The 26,936-nt window shown below is 39.9% G+C and overlaps 1 protein-coding gene across 4 annotated transcripts in view; it reads left to right on the top strand.

The window, feature by feature from the left end:
• The window catches only part of ANKRD17 (ankyrin repeat domain 17), a 159,931-nt gene that overhangs the window by 105,036 nt on the left and 27,959 nt on the right, over positions 1–26,936 (top strand). For 3 of the 4 annotated variants that reach the window (XM_074993800.1, XM_074993803.1, XM_074993802.1), the window contains 9 exons: positions 1,107–1,856; positions 10,128–10,276; positions 12,404–12,515; positions 12,718–12,863; positions 14,770–14,912; positions 17,919–18,132; positions 19,428–19,603; positions 20,281–20,443; positions 21,140–21,235. In XM_074993800.1, coding sequence (XP_074849901.1) covers positions 1,107–1,856; positions 10,128–10,276; positions 12,404–12,515; positions 12,718–12,863; positions 14,770–14,912; positions 17,919–18,132; positions 19,428–19,603; positions 20,281–20,443; positions 21,140–21,235 — 1,949 coding nt within the window. The remainder of the gene's footprint in view (positions 1–1,106; positions 1,857–10,127; positions 10,277–12,403; positions 12,516–12,717; positions 12,864–14,769; positions 14,913–17,918; positions 18,133–19,427; positions 19,604–20,280; positions 20,444–21,139; positions 21,236–26,936) is intronic. The other variant, XM_074993801.1, reaches the window with a different exon arrangement.

The raw sequence follows: 26,936 nt of genomic DNA, 5'->3' as shown, positions 1-26,936 counted from the left end.
TTACATCCCCTTAGAGTTGTAGTCTAGGTGCAGATTAAACTACAGTTAAAAGCAGAATTTCTTGATTTTTGTGCCGTAAAATGTGTCTGGGGTGCTATGCAAAGTAATTTAACTCAATATAAATTTGGTGTCCATTTTTGGTACACTATAAAATCTTTAAAATTTATAAATTTTTTTAATAAATTTTTTGCTGCACTTTACACTTTTAATACTTTACAAATTTAGTTCTTCTGGAAAAGAGTGGGTATTTCCCCAGTTAGAAATACTGGCTTTTAATTTCCCTTCCATTCTGACCTATTAATCACTTTTCTTTATAAAATTTAGATGGTACAGTCTTGGCTTAATCGCTGTGTATTTGTTCACTATAAATCTGTTGGACTGTACAGTCCAGTGTCCTTTCTTATGTGAAGATGGAATTCTTTCCTGCTTCTAGTCAGAGAACAAGGGTGTTCTCTGTGGAACACCTAAAGACAATAGATGCCTATTCAGAAATTCTAATTTGTAGTTTTATTACTGGGAATTCTAATATTGAATGTCAACTTGATGTAGCTGGACTTCCAGTGTGAAAGGACTTTAATATTCCTAATTAGATTAGCACCTTTGTAATTTGACCAACTCAAGTTAGAAACCTGAATCTTAAATAAAACTCTGTCCATCAGGTAAGATTTGCCTGGTTTCTAGGCCTTTTTTAATGCATTTATAATCTGACACCATCTCAAAACACTAAATACCAGTTCTAGGGATAGTATTGCCTTCGCTTTCTTTTTTGTATATGTAATCATGCCAGTTGCGTACCACACATCTTGAGGCAGTCATTTTCTGTTTGTGGACATTTAACTATTCCCGGAACAAATATCTTAAAAATAATTAACAATTGTTCTACATGATGTATAGTGATCCATTGTTAGGTATGCAGGCTAACCTCTGAATTAGTATCCATTGCAAGATAAGGTTTTCTTAAGTTTCTTACTGTACATTTTCACCTTCTGTGGGTGAAGTACATTGGTACAAAACTAGCCATATAAACATTCAAAGAGTATCTGTAAAATGAGGATGCCATTCATGTGCACTTCTATTGGTTCTGAGAGGGTTTCTTTTTCACACAGCGACTTCTAAACAAAAGTCCAGCAGCCATTTGCCAGCAAACAACCAAGATGTACAGGGTTACGTCACCAATCAGTCTCCAGAGAGCATTGTAGAAGAGGCACAAGGCAAATTAACGGAGCTTGAGCAGAGGATAAAAGAAGCCATAGAAAAAAATGCTCAACTGCAGTCCTTGGAATTGGCACATGCTGATCAGCTTACCAAGGAGAAGATTGAGGAATTGAACAAAACGAGAGAGGAACAAATTCAGAAGAAACAAAAGATTTTGGAGGAACTGCAGAAAGTAGAGCGAGAATTACAACTGAAAACACAGCAGCAGCTCAAAAAGCAATATCTAGAGGTTAAAGCGCAACGAATTCAGCTTCAGCAGCAGCAGCAGCAGCAATCTTGCCAACATCTGGGACTACTGACTCCTGTTGGAGAACAACTTTCAGAAGGAGACTATGCACCATTACAGCAGGTGGACCCCATCTTACTCAAGGATGATGCACAGCAAACTGCTGTGCAGATGGGCTTTGCACCTATTCAGCCTCTGGCAATGCCACAAGCATTGCCTCTGGCAACAGGCTCCCTACCTCCAGGGTCTATTGCAAATCTTACAGAACTGCAAGGTGTTATAGTTGGACAGCCAGTGTTGGGCCAAGCACAGCTGCCAGGTTTGGGACAAGGAATTCTGACAGAAACACAGCAAGGGTTAATGGTAGCCAGCCCTGCTCAGACCCTCAATGACACGCTGGATGACATCATGGCAGGTGGGTTTATATTGTTATGAGCAGGTATAGTTTATGATTTGCTAATGGAGAGTAGTTCAGCTTTTTTGGTTGGGCTTTATTCTACATACTGCAACAATGAACTATTTTGGTATACTGATCCTTTTGCTTAGGGCTTCAGAATAATCGTTCACTTTCAGTAGTCTTAAGTAAATATTTGTAGTTTGCAAAATTGACTTCCCATTTGGGGTTTTGCTCTCCATTGCCATGTGAGAGGTTGGTATGCTGTTTATGCAGAATGACATCTTCTTTTGCATAGTTGCTTTTTGGCCACCATGTAAGCTATCTGCGTGCATCTGAAGTGAGTCTTTGCCCGTGAAAGCTTATGCTTCAGTACATCTGCTAGCCTGTAAGGTGCCACAGGACTTCTCATTGAAGCTGTGCTGATATTACAGCCTATTTTCAGATGTGGAACATGAGCCTGACAATACTGTTCTTCAGTGCATATACCTCTTTTTTTAAGAAATAGATTTAATGTTTGGAACAGGTCTGCTATAAATTAGCGTACTGCAAGCGAGACCTTTTGGAATGGACATTTCACATTTGGTTTTAGAATTAGAACTACCAAAAATAAACTTCTAATTATTTAGGAACTGAGCCATGAGTAGGAATGTAAATGTTAAATCATCCCATATGTATTGTTAAGAAACACACAGACTAAAATAGTTTAACTTTAGGCAAACAAATTTTAAGTTTTCCAAAACTTCACTGAGAATAATCCAAAATGAAGAGGTTTTGTACACATTAGTTTTCTTCAAGAAGTGTTCCTACAAATGGAAGTATAGAAAGCTGGCAGTGCTGATTTCTGTAGAGCATGTTCTACATCTTAATTACATTTGATTTGCTGCTCTCCTTGTTAATTATACAATTTGTTGGTGAAATATTATTTTCAGTCTATTCCTTTATTACGGTTTATCTGTGTGTCTATTGAATCTTTCAAATTACCTTGCACAGCTAATGCTAATCTGAAATTAAGAGAAATATTGTACTATGCTAATTATTGTGATGTGTCATTTGCGAAACATGTCAGTGAGTATCTAGAATATCTTCCTACAGGAGTAAAGTTACATTGAACCAACATATTGCAGCACTTACAGTATCATGAGTAGGTAGGAAAGTGAAGAAAATAGTATATGGAAAATATTTTTAACTATTCAGGACAAAATTTTCAAACCCATGTGCCTAAAATTAGCATTAGGAGTAGTATGTTGATTGTCTCAACTACCGAGCCCTCTCAAATTTCACTGAGGTCAATAAAGTTACATGAGCCCAGCACCTTTCAAAAATCAGTGTGCTATTTAGAAGCTTAACTTGGGCATCCAGATTTGAAAATGTCAGTAGGCAAAAGTTAAGATGACTGAGAGAATTTCTCTCCTTCCATCCTGATGAGAAAAATGAGATGCAAAGATTTCCCTTATTTGGACACACCTAATACCAGCTGGTGCATCTGTCAGATAAAATGATTACAGCTTCTAAGCAGTAATTACATGTAATTTCACATACTGAATATATGTGAACTTAAATTTCATAAACATTTTAAAATGTAGTATGATACATAATTATATGTAACGAAATTTAAATATTGAAGATTCACAATTCCATTTTGGTGGCACACTGTCTGAACACTTTTTATGAAAGGCTAGGCTTATTTACAATTTATATTTGATTTACATATGTTTCATATTCTTAGGTCTCAATTCTACTAGCTGCATGTGTGCACGGTCCAGTGAATTCTGAGAGAATTGCACTTGTGGAAAGTTTTCAGGATCAACCTGAATTTATTTAAATTAAATTTCAGATTACTTAACCACTAACGTTAAAAATAAACCCATTTTTATTTGTAAAAAGTGAACCTAGTACAGGTAACTTGTATAGCATTTTGAAGTATACTTAAATTGCAAAGTCTGAACGCAAGCTGCCAGAATACTGGAGGTGAATTTGTGTCAGTACAATACCCACTGAACTATAACATACTTGCTATGTACTCCATAGACTTCATGGTGTCTCTAGGGAAAGTTTGTCTCACTAAGACTCAGGGTTGGTGTCACTTGTTACACCAGAAATTAATTTGGATCACTATGTCTGTGACCAATTGTCTCATAAAATGCAAAGTCAGCAGTTTTTCAACTTGATTTCTTAGGATTGATCCAACTGAAAATGGAACCATTTCTATTGTATCAACTAATAAAATGGTTTTAAAATTTTCCCCTTTTTGAATGAGAAATTACAATCCAGGTAGCAATGGAAAAAATGAGATCTACCTGCAACTATCCATGGCAGTTGTAGGGTTTTCAGCATTTCTGAGGAGTAGACTAGGAAAAATTTACAGGCAATGTAGTTGATATTTTAAAATGACAAATATTAAGAACAGACTATTTGAAAATTAGTTTTTATTCATCTGCTATGACCTAGGGTCAAGATTCTTGTGTAACCTCCAAGAGTTGGCAACAAAGCAAAGAAGACATGCTCTGCTTCCACTTGAGATGTTGATGTTCTTATTTTGTATGCTGTTGTTGAATCTTGAATGCAGATTCTGACAAATAAGAATCACTATGGTTAACTTATAAACAAAGATTTTAAATATTAAGGACATATATGCAATCTATTAATTCAGTAGCATGAAAATACTTAAAATGTATTTTAACAAACAACACTTCAGTCAATACCACTTCTTATGTGTAACACCTTCTCTCTGCCTTCTGCTGTTGGGAGACTTATGCTATACTCAGATTTCTTGCACTTTTCCATGTTGAAGGTTGCCTTCAACACCTTTGAAAATAGAGAAGAAAGTTAATACATTTTACATGACTTGTAGTCAAAGCTTTCAAAACATTTTACAGTACAGTAAAACCCCCACTTAGGCACAGGTTGCATGCCTGGGCGACCACGTGTAAGTCAAATTTTGCACAAGTTGAGGTCTATCGGGGAATAAGGGAGGGGCAAAGAGCTAGCTCAAGGAGTGGGGTGCCCTGCTGCCATTGGGTTCCCCCGGAAGAAGTGGGGCAGGGGTGCACCAGGACCCAGTGGGAGGACTGGCAAGGAGAACACACCGGGCAGCAGGGGGTTCAGCAGGGTCCAGCAGAAGGACACAGCAGGTGGGCAGTAATTGTTGATTTTGACTCGTGTTATTCCCAGAAACGTGCAAGTCAAAATTGTGTAAGTCAGGGATCTACTGTAAATTTAAGCTTCACAAAATATTCTTATGAGATCACTTTTGTGGCATTTACAGTTCACAAATGACTAAATTGGAGCAGAGTCAAAAATAAGTAGTTCAACAAATGCTACACAGGAATAGGTACCCTGGATAGGAGTAGGATGTCAAAATCCTGACATGCATTAAAAGGTCTAAAAATGCTTCTGAAGGGTGTGTACCCCCATTGGAAAGAGCAAATTACTGCAATAGAATTACGATATCCCTTAAGGATTTTAGCTTATGCTATCTGTAATATAAATAACATACAAATCTCTGTATTATTCTTGGCATGTGTTGATTGTGTGCTCTGCGAGTTATTGTGTAAAGGAGCAGTAAGCACAACTTAATTAGATTTTTATTGGTCCATTGCCTACAAGATACAGGCTTCCTACGGGAAAAGAGATGCTATAAAGTGATGCTTTACCTTTTAGGCTGGAAAATTGCATGGACAGGCCCCTAAAAAGAACTAATATAAATGTAAAATGAGGAACATTCACATGTTATGGATTCTTGGGCTCAATGTGATGGATGTGTTAATATTTAGGAGTGGTATTGTATCTGCCAGTTTATAATCACAGCATGTCTTCTAGTTACTATTTCAGGGCATACTGTGTATATGTAATTGTGTGCACAGATCCATAAAAAATTATTCTTGGAACATCTTTTTTTAATCTTAAATTCTGAAAACTTTACTCTTCTACTAGAATATTTGGAAAAACATGAAATACCAGAAACAAATTAGTTCCATTAAGATCTTAATTTAAAAAAATCATTTTAGAAAAATAAAATTAAAATCTGGCTGTCTTCAGTCTTGCATTTCAAATTACAGCAGTGCAGTGTGAAAAAAAGATCTATCTTTCTACGTTCGCATTGCAAGCGACATTAACTGCATAAGAATTGGATTGCGTGAACAAGTAATGAGAACATCACTAAGAAAATTACTAGTGTTAGTAATTCGGCATAATGCAAAAAATTTGGAGGAACTAAATGAACAGTACGATCCTTCTTACCATACGAAGAGTCTCAATTCTTGATTAGTTAAAAAAGTGCAGTGTTACCCTGAGTCAAGAAGAACAGATATTAGCTCTTGAAACAAATGAACTTTGACATTTCTCAAATATGAACGTGTCCCTTTTTAAAATGTAATAACCACCTTCTTGATGAGTTATTTGATAAGAGCCTAATGCTCTAAAACAGGTTTTCCTTTTAGGACTAGGCATAAAACATGTCAACTGTAAGGAACAGCCCTTTAAGACCAGAGGAAATTGAAGATCTGGAAAATGAGTTTAGTGTAAAGAATATTTTTAGTATTTAAGGAAAATCAAGTATAAAAGCTAAATGCTGCAGCTGTCTTCAATCTTCGTTACAAATGAATTTTCCAAGAGCACCAGTTTTCAGTTTTATTTTCAAAAGTGATTTAAGACTAGAGTTAGGTTACTCTAACTTTCAAAGTAATTTTGAAAAGTATCTTTTAAAAAATCAGATCTAAAGCGCTTGAAAATTTAATCTTGCATTTTAACAGGAGAAAGAAGGGGGCGTGGCCCTGCAGATAGATCTGCGTAGCATATGCTCCTAATTTCAATGTAATTTGCAAGAAAATCACTTCATTTCCCTAACATCCAGTAGTAGATGTTTGCCTAACTCATGGCAGATATTTATACTTCATCACATTAGTCAGAAAATTTAATAAAGAGGTGTGAGTAAATGTAAGAGTTGTTTTGTTTGTTCATGAAAGATGTCAAAATGTGCCCTGACAATAAAACTCTTCATTCAGATAGTTAATTTATATATAGTTTTAAACTTTTTAGTGAAGTGGGCTGAGTAGTCATGTTATTGCTGGGAACATAGTATGACGATATTTTAGTTTATTGAATTCTCCTTAGTCTTTGTTAGGATACTTTAGATTAATGACTTTTTGGTTGTCTTTGGGGTGTGCCCTGGAATGACAATTTTAATGTGATCAACAGCTTTCCTGGCACTCACAGTACAATCCTCATGACTGTTAGACCTAACTATTAACACACTCTTAACTTTTGTCTCATTTAGTAAATTCATTCTATGAATATGAACTGTTTGTTTTTTTATTTAATGATTAGCTGCAGCAGATTTAAAATAATACTTAGTATAAGAACTGCAAAACAGTATGCATATTCATGCTCTCCTTCATTAACATGCATAAAAAAGTTAATTTCTGAACTGTATCATGAAGTTTCATGTGGGAAGAGAGGTGTTTGTTTTTCTGCATTTTTTTCTGTAGCTACAATATTGTGAAAAATGGCACATGACTTAAATTAAAACAAATTGAATATAATAGTTCTCAGCATAGGTCAGTTTTTAGGTCTAACAACCTTGGTGGTATCAGGTGTAATACTCACCATGCCTTTTTTTATTGCAATGGAGTCACAAAGTTAACTTATGTCTGGGATGATATTATAAATTAAAACTGTTTTTTAAAGAGGAACTTATAGTTCTTAATGACTCTTTAAAAAACTGTGTATTACAACTTACCGTGTGTCCTTGGTGCCACTAAACAAAAAAGATGGTTCCTGTATAAACATTGATACTGATATGTTGGGAATAACTTTTTTTTTTAAAGATGTCATTAACTTTAGCGGTTAAAATACTTTGTTCTTTTGGAACAGAGAAATTTCATATGTGGTCTGACACAGTGAACAAAGAATGGAGCAAAAGATCTAGCTCTGAATTTCCTCTTTGTTCTAAATCAAACCTTAGGAATTCTTTTTAGGTAACATCTTTATGTAATAGGAATAATGAATCTGAGCTGCTTTTAAGGTTTTTTTTGTTTTTGTTAAACCTGATGAACACGTATACCTTGGGCTGAAGCTTTTCGATGTGGTGTTCTGTAGACTAGAATTCTTAAACACAGAACTTGTTGATATTCTCTTTAATTTGAAATCAGCCAAATGGTGCATTTCATCTTTTGGCCATATTGTCTTGGATTCAAGTCTTGTGCCACGGAGTCCAAACCCAATGATAACTTCATAATGAAGTACTGTGGAAGATGGATTTTTCATTAGAAATATGAGTTGCCATTCTTTACTCATTTAGTACAAAATTTTAAGAATTGATGATTGGATTTCTTAGTTACTGTCATGAATTAAAGCTTGGTTTCATAGTGAGCAAAAGTAGTTATCTGGTAAATATGTGCATTGGTCTATATGATGTAAGCTAGTGGTTTTGGTTTGTCAATCATAATTGACATTTGCTCGCTCCCTTACTGGCATTTCAGCAAGAAAGCCAAGAATTTAGTTACCACAAGCTTGAACCTCTTTCGTCTGGATTCTTTCACCCAGCAACATCCGTGGGCCATCCTGATTTTAGTTAGCCAGGTCTCCACTTCTCATGGATGTGGCCAAATTTCCCATGGTCCCATAAACTTTGTTTACAGCCACCGGTCCTGGATCTCAGTGTTATGTGCTGTTCTTCGGCTGTAATTTACCCTAAAATGTCTTCTAAGTTCCCATTAAACTGTAGAGGTGTTGGCAGTGCTGATAGACAATGTTGCTCTCCTGCAGTTGAGCAAATTGTCTTGTTCAGCACCAGTCAGGTCCTGAGGGTGTTGGACTAGAGAGTTTCAGTCTGTACAGAAATTAAAAATTGACCTCTTTGGACTGAGGCTCAGTCAAGTTGGTGAGATGCTTAGGTGAAAGTTGCACTGCTGCTGCCCACAATGTTACTGCTGAATAAAGGACCTCAGTACGCCGGCCTGGTGGCCTTTCAGCTCTCCGAAGTGTTAAACCCACGTCAGAGAAGAAATATTAAAATGTTAAACTCTTTGGTCATTTCTACACGTGCCACTTTCTTTGAAAGTGGCATGCTAATAAGCGGCCCGAAATATGCCAATGAAGCGCGGATGTAAATTCCCCGTGCCTCATTAGCATAAGGTCACAAGATTTGGAGTATGGAAGAGCGTCTTCTGGACTCCAGATCTTGTGACCTTATGCTAATGAGGCATGGGGAATTTACATCCATGTCTCATTAGCATATTTCAGGCTGTTTATTAGCATGCCACTTGTGTAGAAATGGCCGTTAAGAGCAGGGGATACTATATTTTTAATTTTACCTCCTCTGTTTTATGTAGTAAGTGAACAGTATCAATTTAAAAATGTTACTCTAAATTTTGGAGCTACAAATAACACCCAGAATTATTCAAAAATATACCTGATTGTTTGTTTTTTCAAATCCTTTATGCATTTGACAGCACTTTCTGGATACTGACTTTCAAAACTCTCCTGTATAATCGGTGAGGTTCTAAAGAGCCTCACTTAACATAATAGATTTTTCTGCTCTCCTTTTTTAAACTCCTTTGAAAAATGTGTATACAGAACATGTTTTAAAAGGTGTTTTTCAGGATCTTGCCAGTTTCTGGTGTACAAAAGGTTTTGTAGGAAAATGTTACGTTCAGAATTTTAATTATGCTATTTCGATGTGATGTAGTAGAAATAGTATTTATGATTTACTTTTGCCAGAACTTTTAATCAGTACCATTTGGCAAGAATATTTCTATAGAAATGTTCAGCTCCCCTCCATCAACCCAACCTTCCCACACCCCCATGTAATGTAATTTTTTATATTTAATCAATTCTGAGTGGTCAGGACCATCCACATTATCTCTCTTGCTATTTTGCATTAGTGGCTTGTGAATATAATAAGAACTCCAGGACCTATATATACCTTTAAGTACCTATTTACTCTGGCTGTGCTCCAGTTTCCTTTTAGTGGCATGTAATTTTTGATTCAGTTAGTCATATACCTCTGCAAATAAAGTGTCTTGTCAGAAAATATGCTATTTTTTCCCCAGAAGTGGCTTTCAGAAAATGCTGCAAACCTAAATCCCTCATACTAATTCTTAGACTTGTGTTTAAGTTGATGTTAGAGTTAAGGCCAAAGAGTTAAAGATTTTAAAATAGTATATTTTCAAAATAATTTATAAGAATGCATTAAAAATGTCTCTGGTATTTCATTGTCCATTTACTGTGATGTTTCAGATCTGAAGAATACATTTTACTTGTACTAAATGTGGTCATTCTGTTCAACAGCAGTGAGTGGAAGAGCATCCGCAATGTCAAACACTCCTACCCATAGCATTGCAGCTTCTGTCTCCCAACCTCAGACGCCAGCTCCAAGTCCTATCATTTCTCCTTCAGCCATGCTGCCAATCTACCCTGCCATAGATATTGATGCACAGGTAACCCTGAAATAAGTGCAACACAGTTGTGATGAAGGTATTTTTTTCTGGATAATGAATGAATCACCACCAGTAAACGGTTCTGATTTATATTTAGTTGCATTCTAGATGGTTTGGTGGAATATGAAATCTTGCATATTTCTGCTGTACTATTGTTGTGTAGCCCAGGTGACAATACAATACAAGTGGGAAAATGCAGGCATTTTGTTTGAATGATCATTTACTTTTAACTTTTTCTTGTTTGTGCCATAAACAAGAGAACTGATAAATATGCTGGTGAAATATCATTGCAGTTTTCATTGGCTTTCTGACAGTGAGTGCACAAAATTAACTTTCCACAACCAATCAGCTCATCTCTTAGGTTGGCAGGGTCAGTGCAAATTAATATAAGGTTATGTCTGCATTCATCTGGAATCCTTTCCTGCCTCTATATGCACTAACTCTGTAGCCTTCCCAGTATTTTTCAGCTTGGGTAACAGAAGACAGAAGTTGGTAACAAATTTTAGTTCTCTCTGCCCTGTTATAATCTCAGTACAAGTTTGTACTAAACACCAGAGTGTCTACCTTTGGGCACGTATATGTCATTGGATAAGCTTATAATTCTTTAACTAGGCACCGAAGTCTTGATGAAACACGACTCCATCATATGGGCCTAATGGATAATGTCATAATCAATGAGTGCATTATAGCATGATGACAGATAATTAGAAGCAAGAGGAAATATAGATGTGATTACTTAGTGGATGCATTCAACAAAATCAAAAATTTTAGAAGCAGGTGCATGGAAAATTTAAATTTAAAGGAACTGCTTTTGTTTCTTAAAGCTCATATAACCTACTTAGTTTACCAGTGATCAAAATTTAGGATAATTTATGAACTTGTTCTGTTAAGTTATTAGGATGGTAGTGATTCTGTAATTTTAGCAGTTGATGGAGTTCCTCGTAAGAGTCAATCACTTAGCATTATTACATGGCTCTCAGCATGTTTTTGGGACCAGAATTTGAGAACTATTGTGTTAAAGGATTATTTTTTCAGTGAAGAGTAGTTAATTTGAAGAAATGAAAATCTTTACAAAGTGTCAGGACCTTGAGTCAGGCTGCACAGTTTACCTCTCATCTCCTTGCTCGCAGGAGTGCAGTTGTTTAGCATGATGTTCTAAGCCATGCTAAAAATGTTAACAGTTGTAGATATCTCATTTCTGTCAAGCGTCAACTTATTGAGTGTTTACATTCCTGAAAAAAGGAAACAAACTTTTCTGTGCTGACTTAAAGACATTTGTGCCAAGATACCACTGTTGGCTGGTGGAAATAGAGACGTGCAACCTAAAGCCTCTCAAGACATCTTCCTCCTGGATCTTACAAAACTTGAAACTTTTTAATTTAAATGTTTGAAATTGTCATTTTTTGGAGGGTGGGAGGTTTCCTTCATTTAATTTTTGAAGCACTGGGACTATTTTGTCTGTTTTCTTACTAACTAGAAATTAAAATTGTTACCCATCAACTTTTTCTTTATTCTTTTTGTCAGATACTTACTTCCACTACTTTAATCCCATGTTTCCCTTCCAAACCTTTACATTGTGTTTATCAGTAATGTTGACTCTGCTCCAGAAATAAATCCTGCCAATTCATTCGTGCTCTGTCTGTTGGCTTTTCTGCTGCTACGGCCTAATGCTATAGTTCCTTCAGAAACTCTAGCTATAAGAGTGAGAATGAATTTTTATTTGCAGATTAGCTAAAGGGAGTAACATTTAAAATAAAATTAATGCACGCCTTAGATAGCAATCATTTTTAATGCTTATTGTATTTAAGTGTAAATTGTAGAGCTGGAATTGCAATTTTTAAAGATTAAACAGTTTAGCAGAAAATATGAGTGCTCTTAGTTCTTGAAGATGCTTATTAAGCCTCAGTTTAAAGGGCTGACTTCAGAAGCTTGACATCTAATTTGAGAAGATTATAGTTTCACAAGAAAAACATGTAGAGTTAGTTTAAAAATTACGTAGGCTTTTAAAAGATTTGTCTTGCAACAGAGGTAGATTTAAATCTTGATGCAGTAATGACTATGGAATTTTAAAATGAAAGAAAGTGTATTTTGCCCTTTTTGAAGTATGTGTAATTTTTTTCCTTTTAGACGGAGAGTAATCATGACACAGCATTGACACTTGCTTGTGCTGGTGGCCATGAAGAATTAGTACAAACACTGCTAGAGAGAGGAGCTAATATTGAGCATAGGGACAAAAAAGGTAGGAATCTCAGCATGTTGGTGTATGTGGGTTCTATTTTGAGTAAACTCCAGTATCTTACAATGCAGCAGAATAATTACATGCTTAGAACCTGGTAATAGCTACAAATTTGCATTTTATTTTGGACTTTGTTCGTATAACTAAGGTTGTTACCTATTTAAAAATAGATGGAGACAATCAAACATTCTTTATTCTGTTTCAGGATTTACTCCACTTATTTTGGCTGCAACAGCTGGTCACGTTGGTGTTGTTGAAATCTTGTTGGACAATGGTGCAGATATTGAAGCTCAGTCTGAGCGAACCAAGGACACACCATTGTCTTTGGCTTGTTCAGGGGGAAGACAAGAGGTGAAGTGAAATTTACTTATGTATAAGGTGCCCTCTCGGTAGAAGCAGGTTTCCAGTTACAATAGAAGCTCGGTTATCCAATAGCTAAACAACATGCCATAGGGCCGGCTGACCAGCTGCCCTGCTGAGGGGGTGGGGTGGCAGCGCAGAGTAGAGCCAAATGCCAGCCCCCACTTGAATATCTGGCACATTTGATTATCCTGCATCCCCAGTTCTGCTGGGATGCTGGATAATAAAGCTTTTACTGTATATGATTTAGATTGAGCAAATTTTTTTTCCCTGGTATGGGTAACAAAAAGCCTTCTCCAGCATCCCAACTTTAAAGGACTGTTGCTATTAAAATATATACGTGGATGAACTGCAAATTTACTGAGGATCGGATGTGTATTATGAATGTAAGAGATATAATCCGGTATTTAGCAACAAGCTGGAACTAAATTCAGGAACAAGTCCCCTGGGTTTCTGTGACATTTTGATGCAGAATTCTGTGATAACTTTGACTGCATTTTTAGAATTTATTCACAGTTTCTTTGTTTATATTTCTGTGTTCAAATAGTATATGTTGCCTCCAGTTTTCAGTGTGCTGGAGTTGTGTTGAGAATGCGCAAATGTGCCGTAGACGTTGTCTTTAAATGCAACAAGTTTTGACAGTGGGGATGTTTGGCACTCAGGAGGCAGCTGTGGCTTTTTCTGTCAGAAGGAGCCTGCATTGCCCTTGATGATCCATCTTACTGGCCCAAGGTGACTTGACATGTACAAGTGAAGAGATTTACAGATTCCTATATCTGCAAACCCATTTGACAGTACTCAGCTGTCCCAATCCTAGCTATCCACGGTGCATCAAAAACAAACAGATAACTACTTTAATTGAATATTTCTGCTGTTTGGATATGGCTGCTGAACAGTTCATGTACTCCCATGTCTGGTGCAGCTGTCCCAATTCTAAATTGGTGTAGACGGGTAGACATTTGTCCTAGCAGTTGCTGTAATTGTGAGAAGCAGCAATACTGGGTGCATAGTTAGTGTTCATATTTAGCTAATTAAAAACAAGTTTTGTAAATGGAACTGGCATGGACTTAAGTCTCTTGCATCAGAGTGCTATAGAAATCAGGAACCTTTCTGTAGACTGTAAGTCCAACTTTGCTGCACAACATGCAGGACTTTGATCATTTCACTTAGAAATGATCGTTCAAGGAAGATGCACCAATGAGAAACAAGTCATTTGTATTGCTGGCCTCATTGTTATGTCTCTTCTATTAAGAGTTACAATGTCTGGGCAGAAGCAAAGAAACAAGATTATACTGCTTCTGAGAGTTCTGTGGAGTCTGGAGTAGGTGGCAAAAACAGGGTGATTTTTGTCTGACCCCAGCACGCTCATTGCAAGTGACAAATATTTAGTGTATTCAGATAAAGATTTTTGCATAATCCATAAGGGGGAAGGTCAGAGTGCTTCACAGTGTGGATGGAGAAAATTGTATGCATAGGTAGCTGAAATACTAGTAAATTACGGTTTGCTGGGCTCATCATAAAACTGGAGACAAACTATTCCAAAGAAGAAAGATATTTCCTTTGCAGAATGCCATTACATTTTTTCTAAATTTGGGATTTTCCAAGTCAGAAATATTTATCGTCAACTTTTTGGAGAGAGATATTTTATTATTTTTTAATTTTATTGCCATGACATTTGGGAGAAATAATTGCAATTATGATCTGGTTTTCTGAGGCTCAGGACGTGGTTGAAGGATTAAGAATGTTCTTTGATTTAAAAAAAGACTGCTTTCAGAACAGGGACTTGACTTTTTTCTAGACACGTTTATTTTGTGTATTCATAAGTTTAGAACATATTCTCTAGTTAGGTTTTCAAGTTTAAGGAGAAATAAGAGTAACTTATTTTGTAATATTGCAGGTGGTGGAGCTGCTGCTAGCTCGAGGGGCAAACAAAGAGCACAGGAATGTTTCTGATTACACACCTCTAAGTCTAGCTGCTTCTGGTGGTTACGTGAACATCATCAAAATCCTGCTAAATGCTGGTGCAGAAATCAATTCTAGGCAAGTGTTCTCTCTCATCCTTACTCCTCTGCTTTTATAGTTGTTTGTTAAATCTAAAATGAAAGTTCACTTGGTGATTGTGTCAAACAAAACCTCATTATTCCTAAAACTTTTAATAGTGATACAGGATTTAAAGACGTGGACAGTCTTCCTGCTCCTTGCTTTAGTTTTTGCCCATTTTAAGACATGCATAGTTCACGTATGCTTTTTGAAGACCCAGACAATTTTAACTCTTGTTCCTTTCTTCCCATTCTTTCAAGCATTTCTAGCATAGTACTCTTGTTTGGGTTACGGTGAAGATCAGTTTGCAAGCTCAGTATAGATACTTTTGAAACAAGAAACTATCACTTGCCTAGATGTAGCATCTCTTTCCCCTCCCCTCCCAGCTCTTCCCTTTCTTCACCCCATGTATCAAAAAGTGTTAACAGTTGTATTTTAAACATTATTGTATAATATGCAGAAATTGCTCTGTGTAAAAGAACATCATCTCTTTTGCTCACCTATCTGATAGTTCAAAAGATGGTTGACTCTTTGGAAATAGTTTTTCAGATCGTTTTAAAATGAGTACCATTGCTAAGTCTGCCCTTATTTCTGTTTGCAGACATAGTGCTATACTTTTGATCCACTGAGCAAAGGAGACAAATACGAAAACTTTAAAGCAGGATGGAAATTGTTCACAATTGAAAAATATAAATCGAGAAAATGGTACTAACAAAGATTTATAGTGCTTAAAACATCAAATGTGTTAAAGTCATTTGCTCTCCCTCTACTGAGGCCCACAGATCTGTTCAGTGAGCCTTCATCCTCTCTACAGCATTTAGAACAAGATCTGCTCTTTACTGGCAGGAAGGGGTATGTGGCTCAGTCTCTGAAGACCCCAGACAGTTCTCATTTTACCTTGAGATCTGCTGGCAAGGGAGTCTCTGTGAATCATGAGTTAGGCTGGGATTCCAGAACCCTGGGTTCTGTTCTTCTGACAACTCACTTCACTTTTTTGCGCCCATAAGATGGGGTTGATGATACTGACTTGCCTTTCAGGCAGGCAACTCCAGACCTTCCTGCTGCTGAGGAAGAACTGAAATCATAACCACACAGAGATGCTCAATTCAGTCTAGAATGCTTAGAGTTGTGACAGGATTGCCATCTTGGGTAGCAGGTTGAGGTCTTCCTTTTTCAGTGTCCAAGGCTTCAGTGCTCTGAGCTTTTGCATGTCCCTGTGGCTGGACAAAACGAGGAAAACAAGATACAGGCCTTTCATAGGCAACCGAATCTGGGGTGGACCTGGCTGTCCCCCTCTCTGTTGTCAGGAAAGGTCTCAAGTAGAATTGTCTGACCAAAATATATGAAAGTTCAGTGTCAGGTACTCCCCTCTTGAACCTTTGGCCACTTGTTCCCTCTACATGTCCTGGAGAGTGGTCTTTCTGGTGACGGTTGCCTCTGCCAAAAGGGTGTCTGAGGTCTGGTCCCACATATTGGAGCCCGTCATATGTGGTGTTCCATAAGGACAAGGTCCAACTCTGCCCTTACCCAGCTTTCCTGCTGAAAGTGGTCTCTGACTTCCACACGAGCCAGGATGTTTTCCTGCCTGTTTTCTGCCCTTAACCTCATGACTTCTGTCAGGAACAGCAGCTGCACACTCTCAATGTGAATTGAGTGCTTGGCTTTTACACTGAGTGGACCAAGTCCTTCTGCAAGACCTCACAACTCTTTGTGGCCATTGCTGAGCTCATGAAGAGGCTCCTGCTTTCATTGCAACTCATTTCTTCCTGGATTACATCCTGTGTATGGACGTGCTATGACCTCGCTAAAGTTTCCCTGCCATGTGTTACAGCGCATTATACACAAGCTGAGGCCTCTTGGACTGCCTTCCTAGCCCACGTGCCTCTCCAGAAAATCTGTCAGGCTGTGACATGGGCCTCTGTACACACTTCTTTGCCTCACTGTGCTATTGTGCAAAAATCTAGATGGGACATAACCTCTGGGGCTGCTGTCCTTGAGTCAGCCACGCATTGCTGCAACCCCTCCTCCTGGGTTTTGGCTTGTGTATGCCTAAGTCAACTAGATATGAACAAGCACTCAAGGACAAAGTGGTTATTTACCGTTGTAACTGTTCTTTGAGATGTGTCACTCAGACCTATTGAAAACCCACCCTCCTGCCCCACTGTCGGTGTGGCCAATAAGAAGGAACTGGAGGGGAGTCTGGCCAGCAGAGTCATATATTGGCTCCACAGTAGTGCCACTCCAGGAGGCTCCACAGCTGACCTAGTTGGTAGTTGCTAGGGAAAAGCTTTCTGACAGCTGTGCACGCTCGTGTGGGCACACTTAACTGGAATGATAATGGGCAACAGTTACGATGGTGAGTAATTGTTTTTTCCGTGTTGAACACTTGCTCTGTTGAGAGAGAGGTACTCCAGATTATATTCTTCTGGTAAGAGAGAGTGCCATTAATTTTAGACTTAGAGTTTTAATATCACTTCCAAAATGACTGCTACACTTGTATTTTAATCTTTGTGTACCTGTGAACCTTCATATGAGAATGAGAAAATGTATCCATCTTTATCTAAAAATAAAATACTCTGTATCTCTGAGTAATAGAATCACAGATATGGGCTGTCTTATAGTAGGTTTTCAGTAACATGCTGAGAGATGCGATATGGCTTTTGGGCCATTCAGTACAGTTTATTGCATAGTACATTACTATAATATCAGTCTTGAGTTAACAGGTCTGGTTCAGTTTCCAAGGGTGCAGGTAGATTAGATATCTACTGTAACAGATATATGAACCTCTTACTCAGAAGAAGAAAACTTTCAGGTTAGTACAGATACACTTTTCTGTTTTGAGCTGCATTTCTGCTAATAGTGGAAAACTCAGAACTATCAGTGGTAAAAGGCTTTCTTTTCAAAATGTTTATCATTTCATTCACTTTTCACATTCTAATTTCCCCAGAACACTTTTCAAAGATGATAAGAATTAAAGATTGATTGACTATTTTCTTCCCCCCCCAGAACTGGTAGCAAACTGGGCATTTCTCCTTTAATGTTGGCAGCTATGAATGGACACACTGCTGCTGTTAAGCTGCTGTTGGACATGGGCTCTGATATTAATGCCCAGATAGAGACCAATAGGAATACTGCCTTGACTTTGGCCTGTTTCCAGGGAAGAACTGAAGTAGTTAGCCTACTGCTTGACAGAAAAGCTAATGTCGAGCATAGAGCTAAGGTAAGGAACGGATGAGATGCATCTTTCAGCTAAAGCAGTTTTATACTAAGAACTTACTACTTTGTTTCATGTGATTTTTTTTTCTTCCCCCACTTTGAATTTGGCTAAAGAAAGAAAACAAGTGTTTCCTGTATAGGAACTGTCTTCCTCTTGTAGACCATTGTGCACACACTGTTGAAAACAACTAGGAGCAGGTGGAATTTTAACAGAGCCATTTAAAAGAAATACCTTTGTTTTAAGGTTAATGTTTGTTTACACAGACCTACACCCAATGTGTAAAGAATGAGTTTTAGCTTCTGGAGCTCGATTTGATCTTCATGTATCAGAATGATAACTCTTACTTCAGCATTTTATGGTAAATTTCTTGAGACCCTCTTGTTTTTACATAAAAAGCTGATCTGAATGCAAGCTGGACTTGTGGCCAGAATCTCCACAGTCTCCTTGGCTTCCACGGCCGTGGAGATGAAAAGGAATCCTGAAGCATACACCCCATAAACGAGATTGTGCAGCACCTTTGTAACCATCAGATCCCTCCCCCTTCCTGGGACAGAGTTTGTCGGCACTTAGCATTTCCCTCTCCTTGCCAGATTGAACAGTTGTTGAGGTGAAGGGAAAAGGCTTCTCAGTGACAGTCAGTATTCCAAGTAGTGTCCCTGGGTGACAGCACTGAAGTGGAGCTGCCAACCGAGGAATGAAGATAGGTGTGATTAGGGCAAAAGTTCCCTCCTTTTCCTCTACTTACTAGGGGGAATGTAAGTTCAGAACCAAACTTTCAGCATCTTATTCTTTACCAGCTGTTTACAATACTGTTTTTCCCTTTTGAGACTTGTGGCTATATTCTTTCCCACCTAGCAGATTGCACAAAAGTGTGGCTGCAGTAAGCTTTCAGCATGGGGAGGGAAAATCTCATTTACCTGAGCTCCACAGCAGACCATCCTTTCCTTGTGACCTCATGCCCACACCTGTGTCCAATTGATTGGGCTAGTTTAAAAAGCCCAATTAATATGATAGCATTGGAGTTCTGCACATCTTTGTGCTGCAAAGCATGGGTCCTGGAGGTTTCTCCAAAATCATGCCTACTCTCCAAAGCATAACACAATGAATTTTATTTTTCCCTTTTAAATGTTGGTAACAATTTGTATACATTTGCATTGCAAGGTATTGATGGAAATACATATGTTTTCAATTTGCACTTCTTGCTGGAAGCTGAAGTTACTCCCGGATTTTATTAAAATTTTTTTATTAAAAATTAAAAATTTATTAACTATTTTATTTCCTCTGCTTACTCAATCTAGACTGGTCTCACACCATTAATGGAAGCTGCCTCGGGTGGGTATGCCGAGGTAGGCAGAGTCCTACTGGACAAAGGTGCAGATGTTAATGCTCCTCCAGTACCCTCATCAAGAGATACAGCTTTAACGATAGCAGCAGACAAAGGGCACTACAAATTCTGTGAGCTTCTCATTAGCAGGTACCGTATTTAAAGCTATGCTCTTTGAAAGGTCCTGAATGTGGTTTGTGTTGATTGTCTGTCTGTTTCACAGGAGATACTACATTGAGTAAATAGCTTATGCTTTATTAGACCCAAAGTTGTATATTCTTCCTTGTCCTGCGTAGATCCCAGAATCAGAGAAGAAATCTCAATATTTCTTTTAATCCTCATTGTTGAGACATGTATCTCTTGAACACTCCATCTTGCAATATTCACCATCACTGTGAATGTTATCATTAACAGCCCATTCCAAGAGAGATACCAATGCACATTCATGACTAGACTAGTAAAAGGGATAGGGAAGTGCTTGTCAGCAAGCCACTCCTCTTAGCCTGACCACAACTAACTTGTGATACACCTGTACTTCAAAACAAAGTTTCAGAGAGCTCCTGTGTCTGGATTGTGGCATGTCCTCAGGTTATCATCATACTGACATTGGCTTGTGTATTGTAAATATTTAGATTATTAGTGATTAAGAAGATCAAAAAACAAGTTCAGCAACTGGAACATCTCCATGCCAAAAGTATATAAAATGAGTATTTTAAAGGTAAAAAGCTAATGCAGACAGGTGATGACCTAACTGTACAGGTCCAGTGTATTGTTTATTCTCAAAGCATGCTGCTTCAACTTTGGATCAAACAGTTTGCTGTTTTTAGGGGTGCTCATATTGATGTACGGAATAAGAAGGGAAATACTCCACTGTGGCTTGCAGCAAATGGTGGGCATCTAGATGTTGTCCAGTTGCTGGTGCAAGCTGGAGCAGATGTGGATGCTGCTGATAACAGAAAGATAACGCCTCTTATGGCAGCTTTTCGGAAGGTACAGTGTGCTTTGTTGGTTTTTTTTCTTTCCTTTTCTCCCTTCCTTATTAAAATATTCTTTCTTAACCGTGTGATGGAAATCAGACAATCGATGCATCAGATCTACTAAATCTCAATATTTTAAAGAGTAAGTTACAAATATTTCAAGAATCTGGTTTGAATCCATAAAAATAGGTATTTGTCTCACCTGTGCAACTTTGCCAACATGAAGCAAAAACATTCATGGAAAAGAGTTAACAATCTTATGTCGCTGGTCCTTTGGAACTGTGTGTTCCCCACGCACCATGAGGATGATGTCTCCTCCTGGCATTTGTGGGGACTAGCTCACCAAGTGAACACTTCTCCTTGCGGTTGCAAGACATACTTGTGTCTCTCTCTCACTTCAGGAGCTGCTGTTGCATTTTGTGGGTCAGCCTTCCAGCTAGTTCATTATTGTAGTTTCCACTTTCTGGAGAAAATCTCTTTTCCCCAAACAGGCTCAGGCAGTGTTTCTATGCACTGCCCTGCTGATGCCTCTTGAAAAATTGGGTATTAATTAATAGTCTCAGAGTTTGAAAGGTAGAATCCTGGTGTCTAATGGAGCTGTTGGTTGATAAGTATATTCTAGATACAGCCATGTTTGACCACTGCGTAGTGCTTTAAAGAACTATTAAATTGGTACAAAATAACTTGATGTTTGAAATTAAATTTTCAGGGTCATGTAAAGGTGGTGCGGTATCTAGTTAAAGAAGTAAACCAATTTCCATCTGATTCCGAATGTATGCGATACATAGCAACGATTACTGACAAGGTAAAGTAATTGTTCCAATATGGCTACTTTTACCAAGAATTGGTAAGTCAGAGAAATATTACTGACAGACTAGATTCAATTGTGAATCATCAAGGTTGGAGTAGAATTTATCATCAACATCTGCTTGACTGGCAAAGCAAGCGTCTGATTTTCAAAATAACTGATTTTTGAGTAGAAAAACTAATCTGGTTTTTTTTTTTTTGGTAAAAATTGAAAATCCAACTATTGTAGGAGTAATCCAAATTACTGCCATTTCCCTAAATGACTGTAAGAGCAATACTTGCCACTAATTACTTATTTTCTGTTGGTTTCCTATACTCTTGCTCAGATCTGCTCAGCTTAATGAATTTCCACTGCATTTGTAAATACTGTATCAGAAGACAATTTTGTTTCTTTCTATTAATATAAATAAAATAAATATTGTAATCTTTTAACACTTCCCAATGTGACGTTTGATTATATTCACATAACTCCAGTGCAACTCCTAAAGCAGGAGTAGGACATAATTTTTGTGGGCTCTGTTTTTTGCGGGGTGGAGGGACAACACTCCAAAAATTTGGAAAGTGATTATTGGCCTCACTTCTATTATATTAATGAAGGGTGCTGACCTTGTTGTGTCTGTTCTGTGAACAAATAAGAGTTTCAGTCTCCAGGGCTGTGAGAAACCCTTTGTAAGTTTTGAATTAAAAAAATGAGATAGATTAAAAACTGTTCCTTTTTCTGATGGTTAAGTTAAATATCACTACAAAACTCTGCTTTGACAATCGAGTAGTTGTGTGTTTGTGTCAGTCTGCTTCTTCTTCGAGTGGTCCCCGTGAGTGCTCCACAATAGGTGCTGGGCTCTCCTGGCGCCGCAGATCGGAATTCTTCCAGCAGTTTCCACTGGATCGCACATGCGCTGATGCGCGCCGCTCCCTTGCGCACCCTCAGTCGTGTGCGCGATCTGGTCCCCGCCAGTTCCTTCTCAACCGCTAACGGCTGCAGACGGAATCCGCTCCGGCTCTATAGCCTGAGACAGATAAGATAGTTGTTTTTCCTTGTTAGCTCGTTTTTTTCCTATTAAAAAAAAAAAGGATAGAAAAACAAAAGCATACAAAATAGTAGAGGGAAGAGGAACGGAGGGAAGAGGAGCGGACAAAGAAGGCTATTTTAAGCCATCCGTTACCTTGAGGTCTGTAAATGTTACTTGGGTTGTAGAACGCACTGATTAGCGGCGAAGTACCCAATTAACAGTAAAGACTCACCGCGATGGCGTCCTCGGGGTTTAAGAAGTGTGAGTCATGCCGCGAGGCTGTGCCGGCCTCTGATGGGCATAGTGAGTGCATTCGTTGCCTGGGGTAGTCCCATGTTACCCAGAAGTGTTTGCACTGCGCTAAGCTTACAGCCAGGGCCAGGAAGGACAGAGAAATGAGGCTCAAAATGATCTTATTTGATAAGGCCCTCCAGCCTGAGCCTCCGGAGAAGCCTCACACAGAAGGGCCCTCTGGGTCACATAAAAGGAAGGCGGCGTCTTTGACCCCCTCTGTGCAAAAGAAGAAGAAACTCTCTCCGGCTAAATCCTTGCCGGCGGTTCCAGTGAACAGGACGAGTGGAATGCAGAGCCCTCAGCCGCGGGCTGATGAAAGCGGCAGCGCGGTCGCGCACATGGCCGGGGCCAGGCCTCTGACTATGCAGCAGTTGGCACGGAGGGCGCTGCAGGCGCCAGTGCGGCAAGCGCTGGAATCGGCAGAGCCGACGGCGCAGGGGCACCCAGCACAGGGCCCACCGGCGCCGGAGGGAGCTACCCGCGTGGCGCTGACAGCGGGGCCGAGATCCCCAGCACGGGAGGGGGCGGCGCCCACCCTGCAGGGGCGGGGGAAGCCTAGAGCCAAAACCCGGCACCTCAGTCCATCTCCAGACAGGGCTGCGATGCCCTTATCTCCCAGCACCGCCCTCCCCGCCCCCCCCAAGATACACACGCCGCATCGCCGGGCAGCAACTTCACCGGCTTATTTCAGACCTCCCTCTCCGTTCCTCCAACCACCTTCGCTGTGGCTCAGGCCACCTTCACCCTTTTTGGGCATGGATCCCTATGAGTACTATCACAAACCAGCTTCACTATTATCAGTGTCGTCACGGAGATCCCACTCTCCCAGACATGGGTACACTCTCCGATCGTGGTCCAGGTGTCCATCACCGGGCCCTTGTCCATGTTGTTATGGCCGTCTTCATCATACTGAACACCGACATCGGAGGTCTAGATCCAGGGGCAGATCCCTTCCCACTCCTCACCATTACTCCCGTGTACACTCTCGCTCTGTGAGAGGAACGCAGCTGTCCCAGGGGGAATTAGGTCCAGAGTCCCAAGACTTTCCTTCACAGCCCACAAAGGAGGAAGCATACCAGCGAACTCGGGAGCCAGAGGACTTGGGGGAGGTTTATCCCAGCGGTTCCTCCTCATCCTCCCCAGATGAGGCAGTTGTCCCCGGGGATGTCTCCCCTCTGGATGACCTTAAACAATTCCAAGAGCTGTTCAAAAGAGTAACATACACGCAGGACATTCAAATAGCAGAGGTACAGAAGAAGCATCATAAACTCCTGAAAAATTTGAGACCGCTGGCTTCATCTAAAACCGCTATCCCGCTGGACGAAGCCATTATGGAGTCAGCCACTAACATATAGCAGACTCCGGCCTCTATTCCGCCTACGAACAAAAGGGCAGATAAGAAATACTTCGTCCCAGCCAAGGGCATGGAGTTCCTGTTTAGCCACCCACAACCCAATTCTTTGGTGGTTGAATTGTCCTAGCAGAGGTCGAAGACGTCTCAGTACAAATCAGGGGGGTCGGATAAAGATGCTAAGAAATTAGAGCTGTTCGGCAGGAAGGTCTACTCCCCCCTACCCTATTATTGAGAATGGCAAACTACGCAGCACATTTATCAAACCATAACTTTGACAATTACTCTAGACTCACCTCTCTCATGGATTCCCTTCCAGAGGACAAGAAGCCAGTGTTAAAGGCGATCGTCCAGGAGGGCTACGCGGCCTCGCGAACGGGAGTTCAGATTGCCCTGGACGTGGCGGACACAGCGGCACGCTCAACAGCTGCAGCAGTGGTAGTACGCAGGGAATCCTGACTCCAGACGTCTGGTATCCCCAGAGATCTACAGGCGAAGATCATGGATCTTCCCTTTGACAAGCAAAAGCTGTTCGCAGAATCAACCGACTCGGTCCTCCACTCTAGCAAATATTTGAGGGCCACACTTAAGACCTTGGGTATCTACACTTCTCCATACAAGAAAAAGAAATTCTATCCTCAGCAAAGGCGCTACACTTACCAACCACAGTGCACACAATATCAGCGAGGCTATGACCAAGGGCGCCATCAACAGCAGCAGCAGTACAGGGCCCCCAGGCGACGTTCTCAACAAAGTTGTACAACCTCAGGGCAAGCCCAGAGGCAGCAAGTTTGACGGGTATGTGGAGGACTGCACTATCAATACCATCGCTCAATGCCACTTTCACCTCATGTTCCATCATCGCCTCAAACCGTTCCATTCCCAATGGCAAAAGATCACAACAGACAAGTGGGTGCTGGAAATTATAGCCACGGGTTACACAATCCCCTTCCAGTCACTTCCACCGAAGAAACCTCCCACCCGGCTACCTCTCAGGGACCCTTCTCACGAGGCGAGGCTGAAGCAGGAGGTAGATCACCTCATGTTCATAGGGGCGGTGGAAAGAGTGCCGGAACAATTCCAAGGGAAAGGTTTTTACTCACGCTACTTCCTAACAGAGAAGAAAACAGGAGGCTGGAGGCCGATTTTGGACCTATGGGGCCTCAACCGATACTTGCGCAAGCAGCGCTTCTAGATGGTTACAGTTGCCTCCATAAGAACATAAGAATGGCCATACTGGGTCAGACCAAAGGTCCATCCAGCCCAGTATCCCGTCTGCTGACAGTGGCCAATGCCAGGTGCCCCAGAGAAGGAGAACAGAAGACAATGATCAAGTGATTTATCTCCTGCCATCCATCTCCTGCCCTTGTACTGAAGGCTAGGGTACCATACTTTACCCCTGGCTAATAGCCATTTATAGACCTAACCTGCAAAAATTTATCGAGCTCTTTTTTAAACCCTAATAGAGTCCTGGCCATCACAGCCTCCTCCGGCAAGGAGTTTCACAGGTTGACTGTGCACTGTGTGAAGAAAACTTTCCTTTTATTAGTTTTGAACCTACTACCCATCAATTTCATTTGGTGTCCCCCAGTTCTTGTATTATGGGAAAAGGTAAATAATTTTTCTATGTTCACTTTCTCCACACCATTCATGATTTTATATACCTCTATCATATCACCCCTCAATCGCCTCTTTTCCAGACTGAAAAGTCCCAGTCTCTCTAGCCTCTCCCCATATGGGACCCGTTCCAAACCCCTAATCATCTTAGTTGCCCTTTTCTGAACCTTTTCTAATGCCAATATATCTTTTTTGAGGTGAGGAGGCCACATCTGCACGCAGTACTCAAGATGTGGGCGTACCATAGTTCTATATAGGGGAAGTATGATATCTTTTGTCTTATTACCTATCCCTTTTTTAATAATTCCTAACATCCTATTTGCTTTACTAACTGCCGCTGCACACTGCGTGGATGTCTTCAGAGAACTATCCACTATAACTCCAAGATCCCTTTCCTGATCTGTCGTAGCTAAATTTGACCCCATCATGTTGTACGTGTAATTTGGGTTATTTTTTCCAATGTTCATTACCTTACACTTACCACATTAATTTTCGTTTGCCATTTTGCTGCCTAATCACTCAGTTTGCTGGGATCTTTTTGTAGTTCTTCAGAATCCCTTTTGGTTTTGACTGTCCTGAACAACTTGGTGTCATCTGCAAACTTTGCCACCTCACTGCTTACCTCATTTTCTAGATCATTGATGAACAAGTTGAACAGGATCGGTCCCAGGACTGACCCCTGGGGAGCACCACTAGTTACCCCCCTCCATTGTGAAAATTTACCATTTATTCCAACCCTTTGTTTTCTGTCTTTTTAACCAATTCCCAATCCATGCAAGGATCTTTCCTCCTATCCCATGACCGCCTAATTTACATAAAAGCTTTTGGTGTGGGACCATGTCAAAGGCTTTCTGGAAATCTAGGTATATTATGTCCACTGGGTGCCCCTTGTCCGCATGTTTATTAACCCCTTCAAAGAATTCTAATAGATTAGTTAGACACGACTTCCCTCTGCAGAAACCATGCTGACTTTTGCCCAACAATTCGTGCTCTTCTACGTGCCTTGCAATTTTATTCTTTACTATTGTTTCTACTAATTTGCCTGGTACTGATGTTAGACTTTTCGGTCTATAATTGCCAGGGTCTCCTCTGGAGCCTTTTTTAAATATTGGCGTTATATTGGCCGTCTTCCAGTCATTGGGTACCGAAGCGGATTTAAAGGATAGGTTACAAACCACTGTTAATAACTCCGCAATTTCACATTTGAGTTCTTTCAGAACCCTTGGGTGAATACCGTCTGGTCCTGGAGACTTGTTACTATTCAGCTTATCAATTAACTCCAAAACCTCCTCTAATGTCACTTCAATCTGGGAGAGTCCCTCAGATATGTCACCTAAAAAGGCTGGGTCAGATTTAGGAACCTCTGTAACATCCTCAGCCGTGAAGACTGAAGCAAAGAAATCATTTAATCGCTCCGCAATAGCACT

The sequence above is a fragment of the Carettochelys insculpta genome, chromosome 4 (assembly GCF_033958435.1).
Source record: "Carettochelys insculpta isolate YL-2023 chromosome 4, ASM3395843v1, whole genome shotgun sequence".
NCBI lineage: Eukaryota > Metazoa > Chordata > Testudines > Carettochelyidae > Carettochelys > Carettochelys insculpta.
The sequence above is the reverse complement of the archived record's forward strand: the minus strand, read 5'-3'. Positions and strand labels throughout refer to the sequence as shown.